The sequence below is a fragment of the Crinia signifera genome, chromosome 4 (assembly GCF_055691185.1).
Source record: "Crinia signifera chromosome 4, ASM5569118v1, whole genome shotgun sequence".
Lineage (NCBI taxonomy): Eukaryota > Metazoa > Chordata > Amphibia > Anura > Myobatrachidae > Crinia > Crinia signifera.
The window spans coordinates 290,029,760-290,052,027 of record NC_139220.1 but is presented as its reverse complement, the minus strand read 5'-3'; the positions used below and the strand labels follow the sequence as shown (position 1 = coordinate 290,052,027).

The following is a 22,268-nucleotide window of genomic DNA, read 5'->3' as shown; positions in this document are numbered from 1 at the left end:
TTAGCCCAGGGCTGGGCAACACCGGTCCTCCAGATGTTAGTGAACTACACATCCCAGGATGCTTTGCATTAGTTTTGCTATGTGGCCATGCTGAAACTGATGCAAGGCATGCTGGGATGTGTAGTTCATCAACATCTGGAGGGCCGGTGTTGCCCAGCCCTGGGTTAGCCCCTTGATGGCTAATCTTGACACTACAGATGTTTTTAAACTACACATCCCAGCATGCTCTGCTTCAGTTTTGCTATTTTGGCCATGCTAAATCTGATGCAGAGCATGCTGGGATGTGTAGTTAAACAACAACTGGAGTGTCAAGGTTGGGATGTGTAGTTAAACAACAACTGGAGTGTCAAGGTTAGTCATCAAGGGGTTAGCCCATAGTTCCTAAACTTTGTACTCAAGTACCCCCAACAGTGCAAGTTTTCCAGTTCTCCTTACTCTGGGGTAGCCAACTCCAGTCCTCAAGAGCTACCAACAGTTAATGTTTTCCAGATCTCCTCACAGATTCACAAGTGAAGTAATTAGCTCCACCTGTGGATCTTTTAAAATGTGTTAGTAACGAGCGCACCTGTGCAGCAGCTAGGTTGTCTGGAAAATGTGAACTGTTGGTAGCTCTCGAGGACTGGAGTTGGCTACCACTGCCCTAACAGAATCACAAATGACACAATCAGCTCCACCTGCGAATCTTTAAAAATGTGTTAATGAGTAATGAGTACACCTTGAGGACAGAGTTCGGTAACCACTGCTGTAGCCCATAGCAACCGATTAGGCTGAAATAGGCACATAACTCAGCAATAGATTCAGCTGATATAGGGCAGGGTTGCCGACCCTCCCGGAATTACCGGGAGTCTCCCGAAAATCGGGTCCCCCTCCCGGCCCCCCGGAAGGGTGGGCAAACCTCCCGGAATCAGGGGGACCCCCACTGAGCCCCCCGATCGCGGCATTTAAATGCTGCAATCCGTGGGTCTCAGAGGAGGGGGCGGAGCTAAAAGGACACTTGTGTCATTTTAGCCCCGCCCCCTCCATGTAGATCAGTGATTTCGTCTATTTCCCCGTAATGGGGACGGGGCTTAATGATGTCACAGTCAAGCCCCGCCCCCCGAACGGGTAATGAAAGTCTCCTCTCCGGGAGGAGCCCGGAGAGGAGCATTTCAAAGTCGGCAACCCTGATATAGGGACATGCATGACCCACAACAACATACTGAAACAGGGGCACTTGTGTGTACAACCCATAGTGACAGCTTCAGATTTTTACCTGCACTTTTTCATAAACATTTGGAAGATGTTCTGCCGAGAACGAGCTGTACAGATATTGTTTTGTGTGCTAGGAAATGAGCAGAGACATAGCTGTCACTTGTCCTTTACGCAGATAGTCTACGCTAGGTTTCGGATGACAAATGTGTTGGAACATTGTCAGAAATCTGTGTAAACAGTTTAATCCCACTCATACAGGAGAATAAATCCTCTGACAATGACGCCAGACTGCTTTTCATTTACAGTAATTTCACAGAAATTAGGTAATTGTCTAACCCTGCAACATTCTGACATCTACAGTACAGAAGTCACACAGTCTAGGGGACTCACATGAGGAGGAGGGTGAGGTAGCTATCCTAATATAGTATATACCGGACTTTACTGGGAATTTCCACCAACCTCATATAATACAACAGAATCATTAAAAGCAATTGTGAATAATCAGTCTGCTGCTGAACTACCTCTGTAATACCCCTTTCACATAGAAAATTAAATTCCCGGGTAAAGCAGTTCCACTCAAGAATTTCACTAAATACATGGGTCATTTTTCTGTGTGAAAGGGTCGATCCGGATCTTAAACTTCGTTCTCCAACCCTGCAAAAGACCAGGGTCAGAGACCCTGGGGGAAATGCAATAGGATGGGAGATTCAGAAAGTGAGAAATTTGGTAAGAAATCTCCTGTTTTTTTAAAGCGGCAATCATTTACACTTCAAAATCAAACTGGTTTTGCAGTGTAAATGCTTGCCGCTTTAAAAAACCCTGGAAATCTCTTACCAAATCGCTCACTTTCTGATTCTCTCGCTCTATTACATTTTAGCCCCAGAGTTTAAGATCCGGATCGACCCTTTTACACAGGTGAAAAACCTGTATAATAGAGAAAATCTCCCTGGTCTAAAATTTTAGACCCAGAGATTTCCTCTCCTGCGACAGCGCTTGAAAAGCCAGGTAATGTAATTGCCGGGTTATTCGGCCACTGTGTGAAAGTGGTGTTCGTTTCAAATCTGGACCATTTCCATACTGGAAACAACAAAAGTACTTGTATTTTCTCTATCATTCTTAAGGGATACAGGGAAGTCGTTCTTAACGATGGGGATATACCAAAGACATCAGAACGGGCGGGATTGTGCGGAACTTATTGCCGCAGCACCGCTTGCCCAAACTGAGTATATTCAGTGGCCAGAGCGTCAAATTTGTAAAACTTGACAAAGGTGTGTTGGCCTGACCATGTGGCAGCTCTACACAATTGTAAGGCCGATACTCCTCGGGCAGCCGCCCAGGAAGTCCCCACTGAACGAGTTGAGTGGGCTTTCACCCCCAGCAGGCATAGGAAGCTTTGCTACCACATAAGCCTGTTTAATGGTTGCACAGATCCATCGTGCAATAGACTGTTTAGAAGCAGGACGCCCGATCTTTTGGGCATCATAAAGGACAAAAAGTCCATCAGTCTTGCGAATTCTCGCTGTTCTCCTGATGTAGACCCGGAGAATCCTTACCACATCCAAAGATGTTGGCACCTCAGAATGAGGCCCACTAGCAGGAAGCACAATTGGCTGGTTCACATGGAACGCAGACACCACTTAAGGAAGAAAACGCGGGTTAGTGCGTAATTCTGCCCTGTCTTCATAGAAGAACAAATATGGGCTCTTGACGTTTGAGGGAAAAGGGGAGAGGGAGATGGACCAGTGCACAGGTTAGAAGATAGTATATTGATACGTGAGCAAATAATTCAGCTATCCACAATACAAGTTGATCAAGAGAACAGGAGGTTCCCCAGAAAAATCACGAGTGTGGAGGTGCACCCTAGAGAGTAAAATAAATACTAAAGAGGAGAAGGAACGACTCTCTTTTTTGTTGGGGCACTCTTAGTAAATAATTGTAACTAATAACCTATACAATTATGGTTACTAGACTGTATGAAATAGATGTATGAAAGGGATTAGGGGTACTAGCTCAGGAATGGGGAATGAAGTGGATAAATGCTAGCCGCACAATATGTACAAGGGTGGGCTGTTCCACCCCAAGGTGAGTTCTGAGCTTTTTTTAAAAATTAACCTTTATTACGTATAAACTAAAATATTTGCTAGACAGACAGACAGTTAACACAAAACATATAAACAACTTAGGGTAACACCTAAATGTCTGTGCCCTAGGGGCACTTTGTCCTCCTGTAATATCTCCCCTGAGGTCGGCTTTAAACACAATCTCGAGTGGAATAAAAGATCCCCTCTGGGGTAGGTGGCCTGTTGGAGTCTCTGTCACTCGTCACTGTTGGCTAAATCTCTCATTGAGAGGACCCTTGTTTGTAGGGGGTACTTAATAATACTGGCGGGGTCAAGAGTTTGGTAGGTACATTTGAGGAAAATGAATAATAGTCACTTAGCATACATTTTGTTTGGCGAAAAAAGGTCAAAAAGCATAAAACCTAAAACACACCATTTGGTCCCTAAAGGAAAATGCAATACAAATATGTCTAAATTCGATCACAATGTTGCATAAATGTTTCAGAAAGGGGTTGACCTTTCTGCAGAAATTTACTACAATATATGCAGTTATCTACAGTTCGCTAAGTGCACCAGTGTATCACTCTGAAACAGAGAAAATTGTTATTGACTCCATACGCCAAGAAGTAATTTATAAAGGTTTCGTGTTACTCCTGTAACTTGAGTGCATCAATACACTATCTAAGACAGAGAAAATTGTTATTTGACTCCATAAGCCAAACAAACATTTATCAAAATTCCGTGTTTGCTCATACAAAAGGACAAAAATTCCTGGCCTGCTGTGGCCTAGTTACCAACATATCCTTGGAAAGGTGAATATTTGGTTATTGGGCTTCCCCAACCGACATATGATTTAATCTCACTAAATCACGTGGGACCCGCACAGTAAAAAGGCTTGTAAATTAAAGCTACAGTAAATCTGCAATTTACCTGAAGGGGGGAGCAGCATCGACACTACGTGTCCCCCGCAGCAGCTTACCAGCCCGGCAGCATCAGGCAGCAAATAACCTGAAGTACCCACCTGCTTCCCACAACGCAGCCCGCACAGCCACTCTATGGGACAGGCTTAGACACAGGACACTACCTCGTGCAGCCAGGACGTCCTTATATGCCACAAGTGTGTACGCTGTACACCGACAGGTATCTTTCCCGCATTTCCCTGTGATTCTTCCCAATCTGCCTTACCCATCCCTGTGTTTCCCCCTTCTTCTCTTCTTCTCTTTTTTCTCCCCCTTTTTTTCCCCCCCTCTTTTTCCCCCCCCTTAATATCCTCTCTTTTCCCCTGTCCTCTGCTTCTCCTCTACTTAAACCTCTTGTCCATCTGACTCAAATTACTTCTTATTAGCTGATTTATTGAACTGTGCTGTCGAAACCCATTTCCAGTAGTGACTCTTCACTACCTGGGAGGACCTTAAGCACACATGTCACAGCACTGACTGTACACTAATCAGGGTACTACTCCCTGTTCTAGGAATACTCACCGGGGCACGGTACCCACGACTCACCCTGCATTGGAAAGTATCCAGGCAGGGGAATCCAGGGGTCTGCCCTGACAGCAGTTTCCCCACTTGATCGCACTGGTGTTATATTCCTCTTGTTGCGCCTAAGTAAGCCCGCTCACCCGCCATACCTTTGAGGTCCGCCGATAAACTGACGGTAACCGGCCCAGGGCGTATGAAGGTCCTGTGTTAGAAGGGGGACCTCTCCCATAGGACAGTATTCCACCCTGAGCCCACAGGTATAGAAGGTCGGGCAGCAGCCGCTTACGATAGAGGATTACCCAGAGCGTTTTCCACTGTTCACTTTGGTCCGGATACCCCACAACGATGGTAACATCCCCCACAATACCCTAAAAAGCCCACTCTTACCAAGTGGCAGCTGACAGTTGGAGCGGATTACCTGCTAGAGGGAAAAGGAGACTTTTTCTACCCGAACCAGACTCTCCCTTCTGTTATGGGTATATAAAGTCGGTGGGACCACCCATACCTATCGGGCTGACCGGGACCCCCTTCTTTCTAAACTCATACCCCATCTTCATCCACATCTGCCCCCTTCCCGCACCCACCCTTCCTTCCTTTCGCTACCCCCTGACGGGAGAATCACAAAGGAAATTTATACTGCTACCTTTTTCCTGCTATTAAGACAAACTGCTCTTGAAATGTAAAGCATTATTCTCTTTACAAATAGTACATGCAGATTTACTGTAGCTTTAATTTACAAGCCTTTTTACTGTGCGGGTCTCACGTGATTTAGTGAGATTAAATCATATGTCGGTTGGGGAAGCCCAATAACCAAATATTCACCTTTCCAAGGATATGTTGGTAACTAGGCCACAGCAGGCCAGGAATTTTTGTCCTTTTGTATGAGCAAACACGGAATTTTGATAAATGTTTGTTTGGCTTATGGAGTCAAATAACAATTTTCTCTGTCTTAGATAGTGTATTGATGCACTCAAGTTACAGGAGTAACACGAAACCTTTATAAATTACTTCTTGGCGTATGGAGTCAATAACAATTTTCTCTGTTTCAGAGTGATACACTGGTGCACTTAGCGAACTGTAGATAACTGCATATATTGTAGTAAATTTCTGCAGAAAGGTCAACCCCTTTCTGAAACATTTATGCAACATTGTGATCGAATTTAGACATATTTGTATTGCATTTTCCTTTAGGGACCAAATGGTGTGTTTTAGGTTTTATGCTTTTTGACCTTTTTTCGCCAAACAAAATGTATGCTAAGTGACTATTATTCATTTTCCTCAAATGTACCTACCAAACTCTTGACCCCGCCAGTATTATTAAGTACCCCCTACAAACAAGGGTCCTCTCAATGAGAGATTTAGCCAACAGTGACGAGTGACAGAGACTCCAACAGGCCACCTACCCCAGAGGGGATCTTTTATTCCACTCGAGATTGTGTTTAAAGCCGACCTCAGGGGAGATATTACAGGAGGACAAAGTGCCCCTAGGGCACAGACATTTAGGTGTTACCCTAAGTTGTTTATATGTTTTGTGTTAACTGTCTGTCTGTCTAGCAAATATTTTAGTTTATACGTAATAAAGGTTAATTTTTAAAAAAAGCTCAGAACTCACCTTGGGGTGGAACAGCCCACCCTTGTACATATTGTGCGGCTAGCATTTATCCACTTCATTCCCCATTCCTGAGCTAGTACCCCTAATCCCTTTCATACATCTATTTCATACAGTCTAGTAACCATAATTGTATAGGTTATTAGTTACAATTATTTACTAAGAGTGCCCCAACAAATATGGGCTCTTGCAAGTTAATGCCCCTAGCTCAGAGACCCTCCTAGCCGAAGCTAGGGCTAGTAAGACCACCGTCTTCCATGTCAGATATTTCAGATCAATTTCCTCCAATGGCTCAAACCAGGAGGATTTTAGGAACGTCAGAACGACATCCAAGTCCCATGGTGGAGTAGGGGCCACAAAAGGAGGCTGTATATGCAATACTCCTTGCAGAAATGTCTGCACTTCAGGTATATTAGCCAGCTTCTTTTGGAAAAAGACAGATAGTGCAGATACCTGCACCTTCAAGGAGCCTAAACGTAGGCCCAGGTCCAGACCTGATTGAAGAAATCTAAGAAACCTTTCAAGTTTAAACTCCGAAGGAGTAAACTTTTCCTGCTCACACCAACCCACATATCTCTTCCAGATATGGTGGTAATGTGCAGCCGTTACCGGTTTTCTTGCACTTGTCATAGTTCTGATGACTGAAGTGTGAAATCCCTTCTGTATCAGGATCTGCCGCTCAACTTCCAGGCCGTCAAACGCAGCTGTTCCAAGGCCTGGAAGACGCACGGTCCTTGCATGAGCAGGTCTCTTTGCAGAGGTAGGCGCCACAAGTCCCTTTGCAGACTTAGAAGTTCTGGGTACCACGTTCTTCGTGGCCAGTCCGGAGCCACAAGGATCACCTCGGCTCCGTCTCTTCTTATCTTCCTTAGCACCCGAGCCACTAGGGGAATCGGTGGGAAGACATACACCAGGCTGTTGAACGTCCACGGTATGGAGAGGGCGTCCACTCCTTCTGCCTGAGGGTCTCTTGCCCTGGAGAAGTACCTGGATACTTTCCAATTGTGTCTTGATGCCATCAAGTCTACTAGTGGGGTCCCCCACCGAGCCACCAGAGAACTGAATACCTGGTGGTGTAGACTCCATTCCCCGGGATGGGGCTTGTGGCGACTGAGGAAGTCTGCTTCCCAGTTGTCCACCCCGGGTATGAATATGGCAGAAAGAGCCTGACAGTGACTCTCTGCCCAGGACAGGATCTTTGTTGCTTCCCGCATGCAGGGTCTGCTTTTGGTCCCGCTCTGCCTGTTCAGAAACGCCACAGTAGTGGCATTGTCTGATTGGATGCGGACCGCCTGTCCGCTGAGGAGAGGGGCCGCCTTCAGAAGTGCATAATACACAGCACGTAACTCCAAGTTGTTGATGTGGAGGCGTGTTTCCCATAGGGTCCATTTGCCCTGAAAGGACTGGCCCATGGTCACTGCACCCCAAACCAGGAGGCTTGCATCCGTGGTGACTAAGACCCAATCCTGGATGCCAATCCGCCGCCCTGCTTGTAGGTTGGGCGTGTGGAGCCACCACTGTAGTGACAGTCTGGTCCGAGATGACAACACAATCCGCCGATGCATCTGGCGGTGTGAACCGGACCACTTGCTCAGGAGGTCGAGCTGGAAAATCCTGCTGTAAAACCTCCCGAATTGGAGAGCCTCGAAGGAGGCCACCATCTTTCCTAACAGGATAATGCACTGGTGCACCGTCACCTGGGGGGGTTTCAACAAGGCTGTGACCAGCTGTGGCAGGGACACTCTAATGAGAGCCGTGTCCAGCACCATCCCCAGGAACTGTAGTCTCTGTGAAGGGATCAGAGAGGACTTTGCTAAGTTCAGGAGCCAACCATGACCCGACAGGGTCTGTATGGTAACTTGTAAGGCTGCCTGCAATTCCTCTGGCGACCGCGCCTTTATCAGCAGGTCGTCCAAGTATGGTATCACACAAATACCTTGTTTCCTTAGAACCACCATCATCTCCGCCATCACCTTGGTGAATATGCGCGGGGCTGAGGACAGGCCGAATGGCAGTGCGCGGAACTGATAGTGATCGTTCAGTAGCACAAACCTCAGGTATTTCTGATGAGGGGCCCATATTGGGATGTGAAGGTAGGCGTCCTTCACGTCCAAGGACGCCAAGAACTCCCCCTCCTCCAGTGCCGCTATAACGGCCCGCAAGGACTCCATCTTGATCTTGGTTACCGTCAAGAATGGATTCAGGGATTTTAAATTCAGAATCGGGCGTACTGACCCATCCGGTTTTGGGACTACAAATAAATTTGAGTAATAACCCTGCCCCCTCTCTAGGGGAGGGACCGGGGTTATCACCCTGGCCTGTACCAGCTTTTGGATTGCTTGCTGCAACACCACTTGGTCCTCTGGGGACGCTGGAAGGCCTGATTTGAAGAACCTCTGAGGTGGCTGTACTGCAAACTCCAGCTTGTAGCCGTGCGTAATAAGAGCCTGTACCCAAGCATTGAGGCACGAGGCTTCCCAAACATGGCCGAAGAATGCCAGTCTGGCTCCCACCTCTGCCGGAGCTATTGGTGGAGCCCCTCCGTCATGCTGCGGGTTTACCTGCAGCTGCCCCAGATGGCCGCTCTGAGGTGGCCAAAGCAGAAGGCTTCCTGAATTTACCCCGGGAGCCTCTGGCAGCATTTGAACCACCCCTGGCTTTGGGGCGGAATTTACTCGTCCGAAAGGACTGCTGGGAGTGAGATTGAAAAGGACGCTTGGGCGCGTGTGGGGTTGATGGCAGGAATGTGGACTTCCCTGCCGTGGCTTTAGAGATTAACTCATCTAAATCACTCCCAAACAACCTGCCGCCTGTGAAGGGGAGGTTTTCTACACTCCGTTTGGAGTCAGCGTCAGCTACCCACTGCCGCAGCCAGAGGGATCTGTGCCCTGACACCGCCATGGCTGAGTTACGGCCGTTAATGGCCCCTAACTCCTTCTGCGCTTCACACAGAACTTTAGCTGTGTCCTGAATATGGTGCAATTTTTCAGACACCTGCGCTACTGTCATGTCACCCAGAAGACCTTCCTGGATCTGGGAGGCCCACATGTATATAGACTTAGCCATATAACAACTTGCTAAGACAGGACGCTGACACGCGCCACTAGCAGTAAAAATGGACTTAAGGGTGTTTTCCACCTTTCTGTCCGTGGCGTCTTTCAGTGAAGACGACCCTGGTACTGGAAGCACCATCTTTTTAGCTAAGCGAGACACCGAGGAATCAACCTCCGGTGGCTCCTCCCACACCTTGCTTCCCGCAGGATCAAAAGGGAACGTGGCTCTAAATTTCTTAGCCACTTTAAACCTCATTTCTGGGTTTTTCCATGCTGACTTGAAAGTACTTTCCAGGTCAGACTGCTCAGGGAAAATCACCTGTTGCTTTTTCTGAGTAGCAAAGAAAGCATCCCCTTCAGAGGATTCAGCTAAGGGAAGGTCCAACACCTCCCTGATTGCCATAATTAATGGCTCTGTGCCCCGCAGCAGTGACTGTGAAGCATCAGGCTCCTCATCACCTGCGTCTGCATCTCCCACATCATCATCATCATCATCCCCATCATCAGCCCCAGAATCAGGGGTTTGAGAGGGGGCACTTCTCTTACGAGTATCCCCAGGGGTAGGAGTGATTATATCAACTCTGGCAGAAAGGATAGCAAGCTCCCTCTGCACCCTCTGGGTCTGTGCTGCAGTAGCAGTTAACTGTGTAGTTACAGTTTCAAGCATGGCTTTCATCCCTGCTGCCCAGGCAGGCTCTTGTGAGCTGTCCTGTGTGCTACTCTGCTGCCCAGTAAGTTGTGGGGGGACCCCACTGCTTTGTGGGGACATACATGGCCCACAATTAACCTGTGATGAAGATGCTGGCACAAACTTATCACTGCACACCATACATGTAAGTTTCCTCACCATTGTGACAAACAAACAGTCTCCCCTCACACACAGCGCAAACACAGTGGATATGCAGTGTGATTTATCAGATAATTACTATGTGTAGTTATATCTGATCATGTACAGCTTAACAAACTAGTGGGGTGGTGTACAGAGGATAATGGAGGGGACCAATACACCAAACAACCTTAGCTCTCTGATTTTAAGAGCTGGTAAACAGTACAGTAATGTTAACAGTACTTTACAGTGTATGCAGGCAAGTGTACAAGTACACAAGCGCTGAAAAACCTGAAGCTGTCTCTGCAAGCAGATTCCCTCTGTTCCGCACCGCTGAGGAGTGTCTGGAGCAGTATAATGGCGTTTCCAGCAGCCAGGGAAGAAGCAGGAAGCAGGTTTTGGCGCCCTCACAGAGCTTGGTCCCACTCTGGGTAAGCTCCGCCCAGCGTAATGGCGCCGGAGCTTACCTGCGTTTTATACTGAGACTGACATTGGGGAATGTCCAAACCTCTTTGGTAACTGCCCTGGACAATACAGGAGGCAGTACCCTGTCCCAGTGTAGGCAGGGGGTTGCGCGGTCCCTGTGCAGGGCACCGCCGATACCACCGCCGCCATCTTGCCGCACAGTAACCCGGGGACCCCACGGCGGGGGACCCCGGGGTAATACTCACCACTGACGTCTTCAGACTGGACTAGGGGTGTGTGGCTGCAGCACAATGCCCGCGGTAACAACACCCACTCAGGACGGTGGTCCTGTGGCAGGGACAGCTCGGTACCTTGAAGTGGCCAGCAGCTGAACCCTTCCCCTAGTCTCCCACGACGTAGGACTGCTGTTAAGTCCAAAACAGCAGCCCCAAAATAATAAAGAAATTAAACAGAAGATAAAACTCTCTGGAGCTCTTCCTGATGCGTGCTTCTCCTGAGGCACAGTTCTCAAACTGACTAGAGGGAGGGGAGGAGCCAGTACACCCAGTATAAAGTTTTATATGTGCCTGTCTCCTTCGGATATGCTCTTTTCCCCATCGTTAAGAACGACTTCCCTGTATCCCATAAGAATGATAGAGAAAAGGGCCAAATTGTACTAGTCTATTTTGATGCACCGGGCAATAAATCAAATGAAGTGTCAGATAGTATGTCATTTAGGGCCTTATTCTGGTCTGCCTCTGCACATGCGCAAACACAAAACATCGTCGGAACGAACGCACGCGGACATATCCGCACCAACCAGAATAAGGGCCTTAAGTACAATTCTGAAACGGTGCGCGATCCCATGCGCATCGGATCCACACTGCTGCACTAATGATACATTGTATGCCGGTGTAGTGAATGGGATAGCATACGATACATTGCAAAATGACTGCATAAGCTGTATCGCATGCAATACCTTGGCTTAATGTATGGGGGCTTTAACCATTTCAGTGGAATATCCCACAATGACACTGATATGTAGGTGTGAACCACTATCAGGCAACAACCCCCCATCGCTCAACACCACCCACTCACCCTCACCGCCATCCCTCCCGTTGCATGCTGGGGTCCCACCGCGAAGTACTCCTAGTAACTGCCGAGAACTCCCTGTTGCCGCTCTGGGAAGTTCGGGCCTACTCGGGAGCACTCAGTAGGTCAAATACACAAATGCCCAAGTGCTCCTGAGCCCCCGTACTTCCCAGAGAAGCCGCAAACAGCGAAAGGCGGCAACAGCATTCCCAGGGGAGCAGGGGCTGCTGCAGGAGAGGTATTTCTGGGGCAGAACAAACCTGCCCTGGAAGACTTGTCCTGCCCCAGAAAAACCCACCACTCAAGGGGTTAAATGTCCATAGAGTAATGAGAGACAGCCTTCCACTAGGGGCCATTGTAGGTAGACTTCTTATGCTGCACCACACATAAATGAAGCTTTCACTCTTGTATATATGCAGAGTTCTTGGTGTTATGTAATGATTGTAGGGGGTACTTGAGGATTTGCGGTGAAAACCACTCATACATACTGTATGGCCGCTGCTTCACAACAGTGGGGAGTCCACTTTTGACAATACAGCAGACAGTCTAGAGTGAATGCTCCTAATTGGTCAGTTTAAACGGGCAAATTAGGAACATCCACTCTTCTTCCAGTCAATAAAACAGAAATGACCTGGCAGGAATCATTACTATTACCAAGTAGCATACTTCTGTTCTTCTGTTTTGTGCATTGATAACAAATGCTGACCCCTAGCAATCACAGGGAGGAACCAAGCCTCATGAAAGTGCAGCCTACACATTTACCAGAACCTAGCAATAGCATAGTGGCACTGCCGCATGGCGTTACTGGTCCGAGGCATAGTTCCAATGAGTATTTATTCAGTGCACAATAAGGCCGCTGGAGTGGCAGGTGCATTACACATTGAGAATATTATGAAATCCAAACTAATGAGATTAGAACAATCATTTAAATTTCCAAAATGTACTTGTAATACCTCCTTGGTTTATTAGTACCATACTGCGCTGACAAGTAGAACCAATTAAAATAAATCTTTTTGTCACAAAAAAAAAAAAAATGCGACTAATTATTCCAGGAACAACCCAAGATAAGCCAGCGCTGCCAGATTCAGTGCAGGGCCTTTCAGCTCAGTGCATTTGTGGGAAGCTAAAGGTAAGGGTTATGAATGGATCAAAAAGGTTGAAGGCTAGGGAGACAAAGGTCACAGGATGAAAGGGATTATGGGTGAACGGAGAGGCGGATAGTCTCTAAACTCTTTCAGGTAGCTGCGATGTTTTCCTTTGGCCCATATTGTCATTTGTATGAATCCAACCAAGGAGAAGAGGGCGACTAAGAAAGAGGGAAAGAATGTATTAAATGTGAGATATGTAAGATAGCCACATATCATAAAAGTAAAATGATAAAACAATGAAACAAGAAATTTTTGTAATAGTTCATTAAAAGTACAGTGCAATATAGCAATCAATCAGATTCTACCTGACATTTATCTGGTATGGTTTTATTAAAGAAAGCAAATGCCTTATTAGTTGCTATTAGGAACACTCCTTTTTCTTTACAGTTACTGTACCTCGGCTACAGCAACATCCACCGAAACCCATTTATTGCAATGTTTCTTACCAACCCATTATCAACATTTCCACTTCAGCTAAATGCTGTAGTTAACGGTTATTGGCTAATTTAATTTGTAAAAAAAAAACTGGTTGTGGGATATTCAACTCTAAAACGCCCTGCATCAAGTGAATAAAAAAAAAAGAACACTCCGACGGCCTCCACAGTTCCCAGTAGTCTACACTCCATCTTCCTTTTTGGGAGGGGGCTGCTGGATGTCTTGTGCGCTACTGGAAGATTTAGTTCTTCAAGCCCCACCTGGGGTATGGATCATTTGGTCTACAACAAGTAGGTCCACATCATTAGGTCGACATGGCTTTAGGTCAACATGGGCAAGGTCGACAGTCAAAAGGTTGACAGGGTTTTTCACTGTTTTTATACCCGAATGTCGACACAGTGGACATGGGGACAAATTAAAGTGCACCGCTGCGTCGCCATGCTTAGGGCACGGTGTGTCGCTACGCTCGGCACACTATTTTATTCACCCACCAAACCCTAGAGGATGGTAGGGCATGAAATACCGACCGTCGGCACATGTCAACTCACAACACACCAAGTAATATGTAAAGCCATGGCCAAAGTCCATATTTATGTAGGTTTATTTCATGTAAGCCTCATTGGGAATTCACTAAATGCAGTCCCTTGCTTCCACCCCAGGGACAGGTAGGCTGGGTGCTGTCCAAGCATGAGCAGCACCGGTGCAAGGCACCTCAGCGCCCCAGGCGGGGGGGAGCCACGCCGCCCACCTGGCTGCTCCGGCTACCGGCGAGTCATCCTACGGGGATGGGGTGGTGCGGGCGCCGCAGCAAGTCAGCGGTAGTGCAGATGACTTGCTCCGGCGCACGGGCGGGCGGGGGTGCAGCATGTCAGCCGTGGTGCGTGCTCAGGAGATGCACGGTCCACGGACGGGAGGGGAGGGGGGTGCAGGCGCCGCAGCAAGTCAGCGGTAGTGCAGGTGACTTGCTCCGGCGCACGGGAGGGCAGGGGGGGGGGGGGGGAGATCAGCAAGTCAGCGGGTGAGCAGTGCTGGTGGGGCCTTAACTGGCTTTACGGGGGGGGGGGGAGAGGTGCGGGCACCACTCACCTTGCTCCACGCCACTGACCTGCTCCCAAGTGCCGCCCTCCAGTGGCCGGCGCCCCAGGCAAATGCCTAAGGCTGCCTAGTGGTGGCGCCGGCCCTGAGCATGAGCCTGGCCAATGTATCAATATTGACCTCTTCCCACGCTCCTGCATAAAACCTGACCATCTCTCATCCTAACCTTCTGTTTATACTCACTTCTTCCCCTTCTGTGTCACCCGTCTGTCTAACCTTCCCCTTTAGAATGTAAGCTCTCACGAGCAGGGCCCTCTCGCCTCATGTGCTTTCTTAGAATATATATATATATATATATATATATATATATATATATATATATATATATATCTCTGCCACCCTGATGATTGCTTCAGTGTCCTGTCCCCTGATGCAACTTATCCTTATTTACTATGTACTTGTCCTAAATTGTCTGGTACTGTAATTCGTTATCTGCTTTTGCATTTGTGTAGTGTTGGGCGCTGCAGAAACTTTTTGGCGCCATATCAATAAATGATAGTAGTAATTATAATAATATTAATAATAATACATTTTAGCAGAAGCCAATAAACCTAATTACAAAAACATAGTTAAGTTAATAGGTTACCATCAAAAAATAACCCTTCTGGCAGACTACAAGTGGTTCTTATCTGCAATCACATTCTATATTTCTAGGTTACCAATGCAGAGGATTAAGATTTTACAATTTAAATTTAATTAAATTTTATTTATGGTACTCACCAGGAAGACATTGGGTCATGATAGCAAATCCAATCCAGGAGCCAACCTGAGACACGAAATAGACAGGTTAAACATCAACCTGTACACCATATGCAAGAAAAGTTTCTGACTCCATCCCATCCTGTAGTTGGTGCATATGGGGAAATTGATGGTAGTTCTATCACAGATGGGATGTTGCTTTGGGCAACCAATGAGATACTATGTATTATCTTCTAGGAGGTGCTAAATAAATAAGAAGTAGATTCTGATTGGTTGCCCATAGCAACATCCCAAGTGAAGTAGATCTCCAATTTTAGTAAATTCACCCCATAGTATGCAATATTAACCTTGAAACCTCAGCTTACCTCATATGTGTAGTTGGGGCAGGACACCAGTAGGAAGAGCCACGTGAAAGGATTACGTGTTGGGAAAGGAATCTTTCTCGTCTTTGAGCCTTGGAACACAGAAAATATTGATGGTTACATATATTTGGTTCTAGTAAGATGTAGACATCAACAAAAGTTTCTCAGACAAATAGTTTTCCATCACTTTTCCAGTACTGTTGCTGTCTCTTTTGGACCTAGACCAGGCATTCCCAACCACGGTCCTCAAGGCACACCAACAGTGCAGGTTTTAGTGATATCCAGGCTTGAGCACAGGTGACTTAATTAGTACCTGAGTGATTCTGATTAAACAGTCTGTGCTGAAGACTGGATATCACTAAAACCTGCACTGTTGGTGTGCCTTGAGGACCGTGGTTGGGAATGCCTGCCCTAGACAATATAAGACTAATAGAATATGTGCAATTATAACATTCAAAGCTACCTATTGTATTGTCCCTCTGGTTTCTCAGGTAGAGTTGTGAACACATGAAGTTCACTGGAAAACGCATCCACTGCCCATTTCGTGTACAATACGCAGAATGGATACCATAACATAACAGCTAAATGACTAGATCAGGGGTTCCCAAACTCTGCCATTACAGTCCAGGTTTTACGGATATCCATGCCTGAGCATGCCTGGTGGTGACTCAATTAGTACCTCAATTTGAATTAATCTGGGCACAGACATATTGGCTAGATTAAATCTAATTAATGGAACAAGGTAGCATGAATGGACAAGTGCTGGTGAATTTCATCATACATTGGCAGTCGTTCCAATCTAATACACTCCCTTATTTTCCAGCTATTCGCACATTGATCCCCAGCATTTCTGACATGGTGACACACATACACACAAACCGGTGGTATACTGTAAAAAGACAAATATAAAACAGGCTGAATTATAAATGGGTAAAGGAATAAAAAAAAATTTCTCAATCTAAAGCTCCATACACACGGAGCAATATATTACTCAGTGTCCCCTTTTCATCAGCTTAGCGACCATATCCCCAGCAATATAGGCTAGAATCGCCCTGTGTGTATGGCGCGTTAAGAGAAAATATAGGGGCTATTCAGACCCTCTTGATGCGGGTCAGATTCACAACCTGGCCCGCTGTTTTTGTTGGGACAGCATTTACCTGGTCGCTAGGCAGTGAATATACGCTGCCTAGCAAACAGGCCTGAATCAGGCCCGCAGTTCACATATCATGGGATTATTCGAACATGATTTACTACACTGTGGGGGAAATTTCCTAAGATGTGTATTGTACTTCACATGTAATGTTGCTATGGTCAAACAATCAGAATCTATTCCTTATTTATTTAGCACCCTCTAGAACAGTGATTGCTAACCTTGGCACGCCAGCTGTTGTTGAACTGCACATCCCAGCATGCCCTGCGCACACATCCCAGCATGCCCTGCATCAGTTTTAGCATGGCCAAATAGTAAAACTGTAGCAGGACATGCTGGGATGTGTAGTTCAACAACAGTCAAGGTTAGCCCTCACTGCTCTAGAAGATAGTAGACAGGATCTGATTGGTTGCCCATAGCAACATCACACGTCAAGTAGAATACACATCTTAGTAAATTTCCCCCTGTATGTTTTTCGGACAACATCTCATTCTTGTTGCATAAACGTTTCCCCTTAAAATGCTTGGCTGACCATATCTGCGATTACCCCCAACAGTGTTCTGTAGACGAGAACTCACCGGCAGGCCGCAGATTCCTCAAAGCAATGTGTATGGAGAAATTCCCCAGCTGGCAGAACTGGTGGATAAAAACACCGTAGGTGCATTATTATAGTACAATGCTATAGAGAGCAACTGACAGTATTGCACTTTGTAAAGCAGTAAGAATCACTAACCAGGAATATAGCCACTGCCAACTTCACCTGTTCCTCTCCAAACACTGGTGGATAAATGAAACATGGTTATAGTGTACACAGGTCATAGACATGCCTTTCGCCCAATATGTAACAAGTTATATGTTTTCATATTGCAACACTTTGTATTTTGTATTATAGAGGTCCGTAAGTCAGCAGGAAGTTTCATACTGCATTGTGGGCCTGATTCATAGTTGCAAGCAAAGCAAAGAAATGGATTTTTGTACTTACATGTAAAATCCTTATTTTTCAGTCCGTGCTGGACACTGGTACAATGGGGTGTGGTCAGAGCCAATAGCGACAGGCACCAAGGAGTTAAAACTTCTTGAGTGCAACTCAGGCCCCTTCTCCCCCATACCCCACCTTCAGGTCACTATTTGTTACCTAGTAAGCCTCAAGGAGTATAGGAAGAGAAGGGTAGGAACAGAAAAAGAAACCACACAAGCTAGATCGAACACATACCAAAAAAGGTATTGATGAAAAACACTGAGCAAATCGGGGCGTTAGGGCAGGCGCCCAATGTCCACCATGGACTTAGAAATAAGGAATTTACAGGTAAGAACAAAAATCCAATTATTTCTTTCCTCCAATGGTGGACACTGGGACAATGGGACGTCCCCAAAGCTGTCCCCTCACGGGAGGGAATGCTCCTGAACTGCACTGATGACATTCCGGCCAAAAGTGGAGTCAGCTGTGGCAAAAGTGGCAAATTTAGAACAACAGATAAATGCAAGGATCACATGGCTGCCTAGCAGAGCTGTTCCACAGAAATGCTGTGGCGAGCCGCCCACGAAGAACCAATCGAACAGGTCAAGTGGGCAGTAATCGAAACCAGGAACACGCTGCTGAGCTAAAACATAAGTCTGACGAATTGTAAGGTGAAGCCAGCGAGCCAGTTTTTGTTAAAGACACCAGCCAGCGTCATATAGAACAAACAGGGAATTTGATCTTCGCAGAACTTGAATTTGCTACTTGAGTGCCCAGACCACACCTAGAGAACCAAGATCTGAGAAATCTTGTGACGGCAGAAAAGCAGGCACCACAATCTCATGATATATGTGGAAGCGAGACACCACTTTCAGAATAGCCAAGATGAGTCCTGAGAATCGCTTAATCAGGAAGGAAGATGAAATAAGGTGGAACATGCGACAGAGCTGATAAGTCAGAGACGCGGTTCACCAAAGCAATCAGCAACAAGAGCGTCTTCCAAGACGGCCAGAGAAGATCCACCAACTCGAAGGGTTCAAACGAGCACTGCTGTAGAATCCGAAACACCAAGGAGAAATCCCAGGGGTGCCTAGGGGAAGGAAGTCTGAAATTCCAAACGATTGACCAAACGCCTTCGGAAAGAGAACTGAGAGGGCCGAGATGTGGACCTTGACGAAGACCCAGGTCCAAACCAGACTGCAGGAAGGCAAGTACCTTGAGCAGGCAGAACATTCTCCAATTGAGGCGGTGAACCCAGTGAAAAAAGGAGCGTCAAACGAGATAATTGCGAGCTGAAGAAGGTTTTGACACCGAGACCAGAGTCTGCACAGCCACATCAGAAAACCTTTTTGTCCTCAGGACCGCTCTACAATAGCCCATTAAACCTAGCCTGGGTAGATCGGGATGGAGACACGGCCCCTGGGAGAATAGATCTGGCAACAGTGGCAGAGGCCATGTAGATGGTCAGTATAGCCAGTTGTAGAAGGTCAGTGTACCAAGCACGTTGAGGCCAGTTTTAAGCGACCACATTGGCGGGTTTCTGCTTCAAGCAACTAAGAAGCCTCTGCAGCATGGAAAACAGAGGATATACATAGATAAGGGTGAACGGCCACAGGGTGGACAGAGCGTCAACCAGAAATGCCCCTTGGTCTCTGGTGCGGGATTCGTAATGGGGAAGTATGAGGTTCAACCAGGAGGCCATCAGATCAATTTGAGGCTGACCCCAGTGGTCAGCCAAGGCCGGAACATCACGTGCTGTACAGCCCATTCACCAGCAAGTGAAATTGGCTTCCCAATTCTCCAATCCCAGGATGTACACACTGCCGACAATGCTAGCAAATGGTGTTCTGCCCAACAGAAGTTCTCACATGGCTGCTCTGCTCTGGGTACCCCCTTGGTGATTGATATAAGCCACCGAGGTGGCGTTGTTCACCTGGACCTTCACTGTCTTGGAACTGAGAAGAGGCTGAGCCTGTCAAAGCAGCAGGTAGATCGTCCAGAATTTCAGGATGTTTATTGGCAGACGTGATTTCTGGTGGGTCCAACAGCCAAGAAACAAATCGTTGTCAAAGAAGGGAGGAACGGACCTCTGGAGAAGACAAGGGTCTGGGCTCTGAGATTTAGAGGAGAGCGGTTACAACTCCATAGAATCTCCATTTGTAGAGGTCTGGAGTGAAACCGCGCAAACTCTACCATCTCAAAATTCCTTAAGATTTTCATGCCTCCTGAGAAAATCCCGAAAGAGAGATTGAAGGGTGATCACTTTCTCATCTGGGAGAAAACCCTCTGAGCCAGATCCTCGTTGGGCCCCCAAATGGTGCATGGACTGGGAAGAGACCAGACTTGTCTCTTGCGTCAGTTGATTAACCATTCGTGAGCTTGGAGCAAGTCCAGCGTTATTTACAGATGTCTCTATAGAGAGTCCAATGACTGGACCAAAATTAGCAAGTTGTCCAGGTATGGCAATATGCAAATCCCAAACGGCAGGCCCTTGAACTGAATGTTGAGATCCCGGATTGGGAACCAGAGAAACCGTTGATGATCTAGCCTGATGGGGACATGGAGGTAGGTGTCCCCAATATCCAGAGACGCCATAAAGTCCCCTGGCTCCAATGCCTGCATGATGGTTGCAGGGATTCCACCTGGAACAGTAAAAAACTGTGGGAGGTACAGGATTAGTTGTTTGAGGTTCAGAATGGGTCGGAAGGAACAGTCTGGCTTCTAGATCAGGAACAGGTACCAAAATAATTGTGGAGGGAGCTGACGGAGTGCCTGAGAGGTAATGGGCCTAGAAATCCCATAGTGAAAAACTGCGTCGGAGGGCAACCGCAATAAAGAAAGGGTGTAACCCTCCGAATCCACGTATCTGCAGTCCTCTCCCACCAGAGGGCGTCAAACTGAAGGAGGTGACCGCCCACCTGTGGAGGATTGTGCTAAGTAGTCAGGGCATTATGCTGTAAGTTTGTTAGGCTGCTTAGAGTCCTGATGACAGCCTGACCAGGACTGTCAGTCTTGATCCCTGGAACCTTTCCTAGGAGGGACCTGTGCCCTGGCTGAAGGCTGGCCCCTGGATTTCACTTGTGAATGATAGGAGCGAGAGGACACCTGTTTAGGCTGAGAAGGTGCAGAGAAGACATTTGGAGGAAAGAAATAAAAGCATACAACTGGGCAAAACCATGTTGCACTACGGTTATTGCCAATGGAACATGTGCAGAGAGATTTATATTTGGGTGGGTTAGATTTTCTTCTGTGATGGTAAATACTGGCTGCTTTAGGTTGTAGCCCACAAATGTCAGGCAGCCTTATTTTTACACTGCAATTTAGATTTCAGTTTGAGCACATCCAAATCTAACTCCTTTGCTTGAATCTCTGAATCAGGTTCTGTATTTCGCAGTCTGTCTCCACCTTCCATTATGAACCTACTGTAGCTTACACATACACAGCACACATGATCACTCACCTGGTGGTGTATACAGCGGGTGATTTATGTAGTAGGCCATCCAGGCTGCAAATCCCCAGTAGTACATACAGTTCTGCAACACACAGGGCAGACATTACAGCTTTTTAGTTTGACAAATGAAGGCTGGTGTCAGAGAAGGGAGGAAAGGACCTATCTGGAAAAGACAAGGGTCTGGATTTTGAGATTGAGAGGAGAGCAGTAACATCTCCAAAGAATCTCCATTTGTAGAGGTCTGGAGTGAAACTGGCCAAACTTCTATAGTCCCTATAGCAGTGATTTTCAACCTTTTTACATTGCGGCACACTAAATAAGATTTTAAAATTGACAGTGCACACCATGAGATCTCCACAAGGCAAAACAAACTGGCCCCCACAGGAAAACCCCAAACCTATTGGCCCCCATATAAAAAACAATCACACTGGTCGCCACAGGTTTATGGAGAGGGATGGTTATGGTGCTAATAATCACTATGCTTGTGGGAGCAGCTTGACTGACTGAGTAGTCTAGTCTCATAAATTGCACAATAAATAATAGAAAAAATTGTCATGCGCTCACCTAGTGTGAATTAACAGTGTACAGATGACATGGGATACAGTCTATTGAAGTGAAAATACGTTTATTGTGGGTTATTACAAATGTTAAAAGGTTATGGTGCATGAAAATGCAAGTCTGTGACCTGGAGGTGTCTGCAGGTCGATGTAAGGGTCGGTAAGGAATACAATGAGCCCTGGTGGGGAATAAGGGTCTCAGCAGAGCCCTTTTACCATAAACCTCCTGTAGTTTATGTCTCAAAGCATGTATCATGGTGGGGGGTGGGGGGGATTGCGATGAGCCCTTGCGGGGATAGGGGTGTCAGCAGAACCCTTTTACCATAAACCTCCTATGGTTTATGTCTCATGCAGTAGTCTATGGGGATGTGTGGACCATGAAGTCTGGTCTTTTATTGTTGTGCTTGAAATCCTTTTGAGTGCCGTCCACCTCTCTGCACATATGCATATATATCCCTGATGACCTTGGGTTCTAATGAGTGTTGTTGGTTGGCATTTTTAAACGATTGACGCTTTAACCAAACTCCACAGAGCGCAGTTCCCAGGCTATTTCATTAGCACTAATATCGCTTCCTTATCTCTATACTATGTAACACCTTGGGTGAGATTTAATAGGATGAGAGTTTCAGAAAGTGAGAGATTTGGTGAGAAATCTCCAGTTTTTTTAAAGCGGCAATCATTTACACTGCAAAATCA

At 46.7% G+C, this 22,268-nt stretch overlaps 1 protein-coding gene across 3 annotated transcripts in view; it reads right to left on the bottom strand.

Moving 5' to 3' along the window:
* Window positions 1–12,641: 12,641 nt before the first annotated feature.
* Window positions 12,642–22,268, bottom strand: part of TECR (trans-2,3-enoyl-CoA reductase) — a 46,520-nt gene continuing 36,893 nt past the window's right edge. For all 3 annotated transcript variants that reach the window (XM_083184993.1, XM_083184992.1, XM_083184991.1), the window contains 6 exons: window positions 21,025–21,097; window positions 17,340–17,383; window positions 17,185–17,242; window positions 15,460–15,548; window positions 15,116–15,161; window positions 12,642–13,023 (listed from right to left, as the gene is read on the bottom strand). In XM_083184993.1, the coding sequence (XP_083041119.1) occupies window positions 12,896–13,023; window positions 15,116–15,161; window positions 15,460–15,548; window positions 17,185–17,242; window positions 17,340–17,383; window positions 21,025–21,097 (438 nt within the window). In that variant the 3' untranslated portion in view covers window positions 12,642–12,895. The remainder of the gene's footprint in view (window positions 13,024–15,115; window positions 15,162–15,459; window positions 15,549–17,184; window positions 17,243–17,339; window positions 17,384–21,024; window positions 21,098–22,268) is intronic.